The sequence below is a fragment of the Amphimedon queenslandica genome, unplaced genomic scaffold, assembly GCF_000090795.2.
Source record: "Amphimedon queenslandica unplaced genomic scaffold, v1.1 AMPQUscaffold_13421, whole genome shotgun sequence".
Taxonomy (NCBI): Eukaryota; Metazoa; Porifera; class Demospongiae; order Haplosclerida; family Niphatidae; genus Amphimedon; species Amphimedon queenslandica.
In genome coordinates, this window is record NW_003546343.1 from 233,202 (window position 1) to 243,801 (window position 10,600).

At 36.5% G+C, this 10,600-nt stretch overlaps 2 protein-coding genes across 2 annotated transcripts in view; both read left to right on the forward strand.

Annotated features, from left to right (window-relative positions):
- Positions 1-23: 23 nt before the first annotated feature.
- LOC100631783 (leucine-rich repeat-containing protein 9-like) lies at positions 24-7,597 on the forward strand. The gene is made up of 29 exons (XM_019996157.1): positions 24-166; positions 292-513; positions 586-726; positions 795-932; positions 1,088-1,270; positions 1,421-1,576; positions 1,652-1,936; positions 2,046-2,416; positions 2,523-2,804; positions 2,941-3,007; positions 3,099-3,218; positions 3,291-3,350; positions 3,992-4,126; positions 4,261-4,475; positions 4,571-4,721; positions 4,896-5,105; positions 5,194-5,268; positions 5,340-5,462; positions 5,543-5,586; positions 5,640-5,771; positions 5,836-5,899; positions 6,089-6,293; positions 6,355-6,499; positions 6,557-6,629; positions 6,688-6,756; positions 6,825-6,959; positions 7,229-7,288; positions 7,350-7,456; positions 7,517-7,597. Exons 1-29 carry the CDS (start codon positions 113-115, stop codon positions 7,530-7,532), a joined length of 4,038 nt encoding a protein of 1,345 aa, XP_019851716.1. The 5' UTR covers positions 24-112; the 3' UTR covers positions 7,533-7,597.
- A 61-nt stretch (positions 7,598-7,658) lies between these two features.
- Positions 7,659-10,600, forward strand: part of LOC109581749 (uncharacterized) — a gene marked incomplete at its 3' end in the record, with an annotated part of 14,929 nt that continues 11,987 nt past the window's right edge. The window contains exons 1-10 of the mRNA XM_019996125.1: positions 7,659-8,067; positions 8,122-8,770; positions 8,931-9,086; positions 9,143-9,496; positions 9,540-9,647; positions 9,707-9,916; positions 9,965-10,006; positions 10,048-10,161; positions 10,211-10,282; positions 10,335-10,594. Coding sequence (XP_019851684.1) covers positions 7,789-8,067; positions 8,122-8,770; positions 8,931-9,086; positions 9,143-9,496; positions 9,540-9,647; positions 9,707-9,916; positions 9,965-10,006; positions 10,048-10,161; positions 10,211-10,282; positions 10,335-10,594 — 2,244 coding nt within the window. The remainder of the gene's footprint in view (positions 8,068-8,121; positions 8,771-8,930; positions 9,087-9,142; positions 9,497-9,539; positions 9,648-9,706; positions 9,917-9,964; positions 10,007-10,047; positions 10,162-10,210; positions 10,283-10,334; positions 10,595-10,600) is intronic.

Consider the following 10,600-nt stretch of genomic DNA (forward strand, 5'->3'; position numbering starts at 1 on the left):
AATTAACCACGTGGCACCTTTACACACGGTTGTCACGGCAACAGAACAACAGGGGGACAGAGTATCAATAATCACACTTCTTTCTGTGAATATTGAGTCGAAACAAAAAGCCATGGCTAGTGAAGAGACGGAAAAAGAAGGAGATGAGGCCATACTGCAAGAATTGGTGAGCAATCTGACTTGAAGCATTTTAAAAACCATAAACCAATCTGTTAAACACATTCATTACCATTATATATATATATATCTCTCTTCTTCTCTCTCACACGTTTCATCACTCTTTCTTTTTAGTGCACTGTGAATGGTTTGAATTACGACAAGCTCCCCCAGGGTGTTGGCTTGAAAGTAAAGTGCCTCGAGATTTTCTTTTTCGGCTGCCCCCGTATAGTGGGTCTCTCCCATTTTCCCTCCCTCTCCATTCTGAGAATCATCAATCAAAGAATATTCAGCATGAATGGAGTTGGATCTTGCCCCTCTCTCAAGGAATTGTGGATCTGCGAAGGAGACATTGAGGTAAATACATGTACATATGCATGTATGATTGATTTTACCATGTTTTATTTCTGGTTTTTATTTCATCTCTAGGTAATTGAGGATCTGACTAATTGCCCGCAGTTGGTGAAGGTTTATTTCTATTCTAATAAGATAAAGGCAATAACCGGCATTTCACATCTTTCTAAACTTGAGACGCTGTGGCTCAATAATAACAAAATTAATAAAATCGAAGTAAGCTTGTAAACCTTACTGTATTTATATTCTTACTTTCTTCTTTATCATCTCTTCTCTTTCTACAGAATATTGATACTTTAACTGAGCTACTAGACCTCAATTTAGCTAGTAATTATATATCAACGCTTGACAACGGATCACTGTCTTCCTTTCACAGACTACGAAAGCTTAATCTTTCCGGCAACCCTCTTACATCACTTGAGGTAAAGCAGTACATGCAAATCCTTAAAAATTTGCACATCACATAAATTTGCATGTACATATCACTTGTAAAATATGCACAATAGTTGACAGTCACTTCTACATGTGCAACTGAACCCTCTTCATTTTTTTCATTTCTTCTCTTTTCTTTCTTCAGGAGCTCTCTCAGCTCTATTGTTTAACGTCACTCCAATCTCTCTCACTTTGTGACCCGCTCTACTCTCCCTCCTCAATCTGTCGACTCTGCAATTACTCTACACTCATCCTTTATCACATGCCCTGGCTGAAGTGGCTGGACAGTAGAGATGTGGACTCCACTGAACTCAGAGATTTAATAAAAGTAAGCCAAGAGTACTCAACTACATGTAGAAAAGAGTTACATTGTACTGGTATATTCTCAATTAAAAGCACAATTAGAAGCATAGGAGGTGTACATTCTATATTAATTTTTTCCATACATGTACATTTTTATTATCAATGTATGCTATAGGGGCTAGTGAATAAGAAGAAACAGTTTTATCGTTTAAAGATACACAACCAGAGACAGACCTCGTGGCAAGAGAACATCAAACTAGACAAGAAGTATGCCGCCCATCGCGTGGAAACTGGACTAAGAATGAGAGTGCTCTTCGAACACATTAAATCAGTGAGTTTTTATACTTCAATAGTGAATGTATTGCAGTTCATACTGTACAACTTTTCTCTCTCTCTTTTCCTCCAGTTAGAGCAGCACTCTAATCTTAACGATGACACCTGCAAAGCAAAGAAGATAGGCGCCATTAAAGAGAGAATAGAACAACTAGACTCATCTCTCTCTACACTAAAGGCTGAGATGGACACTGAGAGAGATAGGGTGAGGGATAAGCAAGATAAGACGATAGGGCAATGGATGCTCGAGCTACAGAGTGCTGGTAACGTGAGATATATTCAAGGGACTGATGAGTTCAGTTGGTACAGACCTTGCGTCGAGCTAGTAATGTCACGATTCATTGCAACTTGTGCTTCTGTGAGTATCATTTTTATTATCTTTAGTATTTTTTAATAATATTTCTAGCACTAATTTTAACACTGCATTTTTAATTATTAATTCTTTCTTCTCCTCTCCCTCCTCACAGGGTATTACTCATTTAAATATAAAGTCAGTATTACGAATAGAAAACTCGCTACTCCATAACCAGTTCATGGACACTCTTCGCTCTCTCTTAGAAGCTAAATCTCTCAGTCCCAAAACTGCATTTCGTGATCTCTTGGACTACCTCTTCATCGTATGGTCGCCAGGGACGGACCTGGTTGCCATGGGCAACAGTGGGTGTGGTCCCATCACTCTGGATAGACCTTATGTGGTACTGACTAATAGCGTCGGGATTGCTGAGTCGGCAAGATTTATCGACAGTGGGCGTGGTCAAAATGGAGGAGTGTTGGAAGGCGAACTCCTCCTTTGTAAAGTGTACATTGGGAATATGGCGGAACTGGTTGGGAAAGAAATGTAAGCATTAAAGAGACGTACATGCAGTCATGTACATGCACAGTACCATAAATAATAGCTGTACATGTACATGTATATATCAATTCACTATTATTTCTCTCTCAAGGCCAGTAAAGCAAGAAGACACTCATTGCTTATACAGGAACATCTCAATGTCTTCCGTGTCTGTCAAGTCCTTACCACTGAGAGAGTACTACGTCTATGACTCTAGACTAATATTACCAGAATATCTTGTGACTGTGACTTATGATAGAGGGAGAGAGGAGGGAGGGAGGAGAGAGGGAGAGAGTGAGGGGAGAGAGAGAGAGGAGGAGGAGGACAGGAGTAGTAAGAAGAATGATGACAGTGATTTGATTAATTCTTTTCCTCAGCCTGAAGGAAGACCAAAGTAAGACAATGGAGATAAAAAAATACAGTACTATTATAGCACATTTACTGTATTCTAAATTTACATACATGTACATGTACATGTACATGATGTACTGTATCTCTATGTGTATACATGTATTTTCTATCTGTTATAGGCTGGTAATGTTGGATGAGAATATGTTGCTAAAAGTAACAGAATCAAAATCACTCGAATTTGTAAAGGTACAACACTAGTCTATTAATAACTGTCTCTACATTGTAAATGTAACTTAAAATATAATTTTTTTGTTATCCTTTTTTTTCTTTCTTGTAGACGTTAGATTTGTCTTGCAATCGGTTAACTCGGTTTCGTTTTTCTTCTCTCCTTCCTCATCTATCCTGTCTCTCCATCTCGTGCAATGAAATATCAACTGCTGAGGACTTTGCCCACATGGTAATTAAATCAATGAAGTTTAAGCTCTATTTTAAATGGGCATGTACATATATGTATACCTATTCCTTGTAGCCCAACCTTCATGTATTGGACCTGAGTTTCAATCGCTTGGCAACATTAGATGGCCTAAAGGTTTGTAATGCATTTACATGTACAGAAAATCCTACATTTTTATTTTACAATTTTTTGTTCATATACAAGTACATGTACATGTTTTTATGTTGCGTAGAAAGTTTGAGCTGATTCCGATCAAGTTTGAATTTTTTTACGAATTTTTAAAGTTGCTCCGAAATTGGGTCAAAGTCCCTGTACTATAGTACAGGGTCATTGGACAAATTTTGCCAAAAATGACTAGGAGAGAATTCTCCATTTTTATTATATTTTCTGATGCATATACATGTACTTATGTTGCGTAGAAAGTTTGAGCTGATTCCGATCAAGTTTGGATTTTTTATGAATTTTTAAAGTTGCTCCAAAATTGGGCCAAAGTCCCTGTACTATAGTACAGGGTCATCGGCCAAATTTTGCCAAAAATGACTAGGAGAGAATTTTCCATTTTTATAATATTTTCTGATGCATATACATGTACTTATGTTTCGTAGAAAGTTTGAGCTGATTCCGATCAAGTTTAGATTTTTTATGAATTTTTAAAGTTGCTCCAAAACTCCCTGTATGGTGTACTATTAGTACATGGTATTAACTCTACCTCTAAATGCAATTGGATTGACATGTACATGTACATTTCATCTCATACTTCCTGCTACATTATTTAGGGTCTACCAAGGCTTCATGTACTCGATGTCAGTTGGAACTCTTTATCATTTCCTTATCAAGACATCCTCCTCTTAAAGAGGCACGCCCCATCACTCCTCTCACTCGACCTTCGTCACAATTTGTGGAAGCAAAATGTAATATTTACTAGAAATGCCATCATTGCTTGAGCATTTTAAACATCTGTAGTTACTCTATTATACTATTAGTTACATGTACATGTACAAACTTCTCTCTTTTCTTGTTAATTTCTCTATTTTTCTTTCTATAGAAAAATTCTCAGATATACATTATTGGTACATTACGCACCCTCCAGACTCTTAACGGCGAGACTATCACCGATCAAGAGAAGGCGTCCGTCCTTAAACAGTTTGTCTCATCCCATGTCTCCCTCTCCTCTCTCCTTCCTCACTGTCAGACCGACATTGATATATCTCCATCACTAATGCTTTGTACAATAGCAGAACAAATCATATCTAAGAGCAAGTGAGAGAAAGAGTGAAGAAAATGAGAGAATTAAGAGTCAGAGAAAAAGGAGATAAATTTACATGTACGTACATTAATATATTTTTATTTTATAGACTTTGTCCTGAGCAAAGCACGCCAGAATGGGCCAATCAGATCACAGCCCTTGATCTTACTGATATGCACGTGCATCAAATTTCATGTCTTGATCAACTCGTTAATCTCAAGTGGGCGTGTTTCCGAGGCAACGCACTGACTGATATACAGGTATAGACATCTAAGAATGTTATTAAAAATTTTGTATACTTTATGACTCATGGCCAAAAATTTTAGCAATTCCTTAAAGTTTTCTCCTCTAAAATTAGAGCATTTTTTCTGTTATGTACATGTACATGTATTTCAGTTATCATTATTTTTTTTTAATTTTTATTATAATTCAAGGGTATTGAATCTTGTCATAAGCTAGAAGAGCTGACACTGGATGATAATTATCTTCAAAACTGTTTGTCTCTTCACTGGTTCCCTCACCTGAGGTGGCTCTCTCTGGAGAATAATCACTTGACCTCTCTACCTCTCTCCTCCTCTCCTCTCCCTCAGCTAACTTACGTTAATATCAGTAGAAACTACATCAGAGACATCACTGGCATTGAAGTAAGGGAAAGAACTACATGTACAACTACTGATGTACTCTGTATTATACAGTATAAATGTATTTGCACATGTCTACTTATGTATTTAGACACTAACTTCACTTCAAGAGTTTTATGCTAGTCATAATTACTTGGAAAATCTTAGACAATTATTTTCATTAAAGGTACAACTAGCATGTACATGTGCATATATTTACTTGTTCTTTCTCTCCCCCTCTCTCTCTCTCTACTGTAGCCTTTGGTTCATTTGGTGGCAATAGATTTGACTTGCAATCCTCTGGCTAGTCACTCAGCTCATTATCGGTTGTTTTGCATTTATCACTTCCCAACTATAAAAGCAATTGATGCAAGAGCAGTGGTGAGGAAGGATGAATGGAGAAATAATAATAATAATAATGATAAATTTATCTTTCTTTCTATTTCCATCCTCAACTCCAGACTAATACAGAGATTGGGCTTGCGAAGGAGAAACTTGGTGGAAGGTACAATTTTAAGGTCAATCTACACTTGTATCAATCTTTTTCTCTTCTTTTAGACTCTCCCAAGACTTGGTTTATGAGAAGTGTCACAGTAATGACTTCAATGCAATAAAGAAATTGGACTTTGTTCAATGTGGCCTAAAGCATGTAGACCTCTCTCCAGTTAGTAGTCTTGACAATCTAGTTAGGTGAGGAAGCTTTTTTACATGTACAATGATGTCAGTGATGATGTTTTGGTTTCTTTTCTCTTAGTTTGAATCTTGAGCACAATTCCCTGACGAGTTTCTCTGGCCTGATACATCTCAGCAAATTAAAGGTATTTTTTAAACTTCAGCCAGCTACAGTATACATGTATGCATACATTAAATTTTTACACTAATTTACTCAATTTCTACATCTCTGGCTTCAACTTTCTGCATGTAGACACTTTCTTCAAATGCTCCTGATGTTAATTTCTCTCTCTCTCTCTCTCTCTCTCTCTCTCTCTCTATTCTGATTTCTTCAGGTTCTTTGTCTCAATCACAATCGAGTAGAGTACCTTATCAGACCTACTGGCAGTGGACCCTCTTCAACATCATCAGGAGGAGGAGGAGGAGGTGATCCTGTAATGCAAAACCTACAAGTCCTTCACTTAGCATACAACGGAATCAACTCATTAGTACCTTTGCAATTGTACAGACTCCCTGGACTAAGAGCTCTCTTTCTACAAGGTAAGGAAGATGGAGAAAGACCATTATCCTTATGGACAATAATGTACATGTATACATGTAGGAAATGAGATCAGTCGTATTGAAGGATTGGATGGACTACATCATTTAACTGAGCTAGTCCTTGATCGAAATAAAATAAAATGCATGCAAGAAAACTCACTGCAACATTTGGTGACTCTCAAAGAGTTCCACCTTGAAGAGAACAGGTACTGTAATGCAATACATTAAACTGATTGAGGTTATGCACTGTATTTATGCTATAGATTGTCTGATCTCTCACATTTTGAATCTGTGAAGAATTTAGAGAGACTTTACCTAGGGATGAATAGGATACAAGTTAGAATGAGAGAGACAGAGAGAGAGTATTAGAAAGAAATTTTGTACTTAATTTTAGGATTATAGTGAACTGGAGAAGTTAGGCTGTCTTTCTTATTTAATAGAATTATCAATTATTAGCAATCCTGTAAGTTAAGTACATGTGCATATGTGTAATTATCTTTTCCTGCATTAAACTTTTGTATATTCTCTTAGATCTCCAGAAGAATGCAGCACAGGTCATTACTGATATACAAACTGCCTTCTTTACAATCACTAGATGGTGTTATGGTAACATCTGATGAGAGACAAACTGCAGAAGCAACTTTCAGTGACAGATGCCAACATCAAGTACAATACTTGTACTATACATGTACATGTACATGCTTATGGTTTTTGAATTTTTAATAATAATTTATGAATACATGTATGGCTCCAGTTTCTTTCAATTTCAACTTAGATTATGATACAATTCTGAAGTTTATTCAATAGTTATAATTGTATTTGCACATCAGCTTACTTTATGGTTTTTATGAGTAGATTATCTTTGTTATGCAATATGCTGCTGCTGCTGATATGCATGTACATATACATGTAACTTCCATTATTATGATTAATAGGATGAAGATCAAGCAGATACTGCATTATTACCATCACTAACTAATGCAGGACAAGTAAAGGTACTGTACATGTACTAGAGAAGTGTCAATTCAAAGTATACAATGTACATGTACATTGTAGGTTATGAATGTACCATTGTACATGTCAACTCACACTAGCAGACAGTCACAGGCTATGGAGGCACGAGCACTTCACCTGCAAACATTACAAGCCTTTCAGGATAGAAGGTGAGAGAGAGAGAGAGAGTGAGGAAGAGAGAGGTAGGGATTAACTGTGTGTTGCTTTAGGAAAGGAAGGAGATAGTACTTATTTTATAATAATTATCAAGAAACATTTTTATTATTTATTGTGTTGTTTATATTTGTCACAATTATTATCATTATTATTTTAAAAATACTAATAATGTTAATGCAACCTAAACCACTTACATGTAGCTTGCTATGCACATGCTTGTATTATTATACAAGCACGTGCACTGCAAGTCTAATAATAACTAACAGTCAGCATAAAGGGCATGAATACACAGTTTGCTGAGTGAAGAAGAACACTTCAAGATATCATGGCTACTCTTTTCTGTTCTTCCCTTTTACTGCTTGGCAGTTTAAGTTTCTTTCAGTGTGTCTCTTCTCAAAGTGTTGCTCCTGATGATGCTGAACCTTTTTGTTCAGATATACCAATAAGAAATGTCACTTTTCCTAATGAAAGGATCCTACTGGACTCACAGAACTACAGGTCAGCTTTTCTTGTTGGAGCAGAAGGAGAAAATAGGACTTGGCTGACTATTGATTATGATGGAGGGGGAGTAGGTCGACCTGGTGCTGCTGAATTTGTTGATACTGTAAGATTATATTATTATTATTATTATTATTATTATTGTTCAATTCTCATGTAGTGGTATGAGGGTAATCAAGGAGTACAGTGCTTACATCGAATCAATGTTTGTGCTGCCCTGATCCCTGGAGGAACATCTTCATTCCAGAGCAATTGGTTGATAACACAATACATTAACATTAGTGAACCAGGAATAAGTCAATTAAGAGTCAATTTAACATTCTCATCAAATTTGGTGTGCTCAAGCCAGCAGTGTGGCCAGCAGCAGACATTTGAAGTGCAGACATTTGACACTGATAAACCAGATGACATAAACCGAGGAAATATCAGTTATTATTCATATGCTGGTGTTCGTCTGATACACACTGCTGAGGAAGGGGCTACTACAGACTCTGAGTCATTTGCTGTGTCTAGTTCTGGTCTGTATCTGGCTATATGGGACCAAGGATCTTGTACTGTCATTAATCGAATTGTGGTATTCTACAATGTCTGTCCTTATCAAGTATTGAATAAAGCTGTCTATCCAGAGACAGTAGCTCCTCAAGGGGGCTTTGATCCAGATAAAAACGTGATTGCTACTTGCATTGATAATGCTAGTCCTACATCATCAAATAGTTTAAGTATAAGTTGTAGGATATTAGGATTGTGGATTGGATCAGCTTCATGTCAATGTAATGCTGGATATGAAGCTAATGGTACAGTTTGTCAAGGTACAGATTTTTATTAATGCATGCTTAGTCTACTTTAGTGTTAAATGTTGTGGCTAAGCCCACATGTAGCTATTTGTAGCCACTTTGATCTTTAAAATTTTTTTTGTCACAGCCACACACATTCAATGTTACAGTAATCATTAATTTATGTCCACTGTAGCTTGTGAAGAAGGCACCTACAAGCCATTCGCAGGAGACAGTGATTGTAATGGTTGTCCTAATAACAGCTACTCAGCTAGTCCTGGTTCTGTGTCCTGCCAGTGTCTGTCTGGTTATTATAGAGCACCTCATGAAGGTATTGCTGTGAACTGCACTGGTAAGTAGTGTGAGCATGATTTATTATATATACAATGAATTATTTTTTAAATTTAGCTCCTCCTAGCTCACCTCAGAACTTAACAAACACTTCAGTTGCAGAGACTATCATTAGCATTTCCTGGCTTGAGCCTGCTTATAATGGAGGCAGAACTGATCTTTATTATGTCATCAGCATTAACAGCTCAATCAGTCTGATGGAATATAGTACAGTGCATACAAACTACACACTAATGGGATTAACTCCATTCACAACATACGAAATACAAGTGATGGCAAGAAATGGAGTGTCAGATCAAGACAATGCTAATGATGACAATAGAGCTGTTACTGTAACTGTCACTACTCTCAATCCTTGCAATGAAACCTGTTCATCTGGTTTCTATTTGAATCCTGATGGATGTACCTGTGGTAAAAGACTATGTTTATTATTCATATGGTTTTATGTTAATAGGTTCATGTGGAGTGTCTAATTGTTTAAGATGTCAATTGCTTAATTCCAGTTGTTGTACTGAGTGTCAATTAGGATATGAAATTAATGGCTGTGAATGTGAGGCAGCAGGTAAGTGTAAATCATTTGTTTTTGGGTATAAACATGCCTCTTTACTTATCCTTCATCAGTTGGACCTGTTTCTTCTTCACTTGATTCATCAGTGACAAATCTACCCTCAACTGAAACTCCTCAGTTATCATCTTCAATGCTAACAATTGTAGCTCCTGTTGTATTGGTGCTAGTACTCTGTGTTTGTATTATCATAGTATTTGTGATTGTGATAATTGTTAGGAGGAACAGAAAGAAGAAACTTGTAAATTTGGACTTGCATTGTGTTGGTAAGTGAAGTTGATAATATCTTTATGTAGATAATTTGTCCCCTTTAGACGACTCCAGAATTTCTCTGGATTTGAATTCAGCTTATCAAAGTAAATTTTGTATTGTGATAAAAATTTATTTTGAATTAAAGAAGTAAATCATCAAAATGAAGAGACATCTACAGATGACACTGTTATGAAGCAGAGGTTGATCAAATATTTAATACCGTCTTCACAGATTGAAATACAAGAAACCATTGGCCAAGGTTTAACATAGTGGTCAGTATAGACATTAACACTGTTTGCATGCATTAGGTGAGTTTGGAATTGTTTATAAAGCAACTATGAAAGAAAGTCAACAAGAAATTGCTTTAAAAACACTCAAAGGTATACAAGTGATACATAATAACTAATTTTAAAAAATTGGATAAATTTATAGGACCATTTTCAAAGAGTGATGTCGATTGTCTTCTTGAAGAGTGCCTACTGATGTCAAACTTTGATAATCCTAATGTACTGTCTCTCATTGGTGTGTGTGCTGACCTGGGATCAGCTCCAGGGATCATCATGCCTTATATGTCAAAAGGAAGTCTATTGTCTTATTTGCAGAAAGAGAAATCTTACCTTATAGTGGAAGCAAGCAGTGAAGAAAGCACAGTGCTAAATGTTAGGAAACAGTTGCTCTCTGTGTGTCTTCAAGTTGCT

Coding starts and splice junctions, on each gene's coding strand:
- LOC100631783 (XM_019996157.1), top strand. CDS start 113: ATGGCTAGTGAAGAGACGGAAAAAGAAGGAGATGAGGCCATACTGCAA. Junction 3,008..3,098: donor AATCACTCGAATTTGTAAAG/GTACAACACTAG, acceptor TCTTTCTTGTAG/ACGTTAGATTTGTCTTGCAA. Junction 7,289..7,349: donor CTAATGCAGGACAAGTAAAG/GTACTGTACATG, acceptor TGTACATTGTAG/GTTATGAATGTACCATTGTA.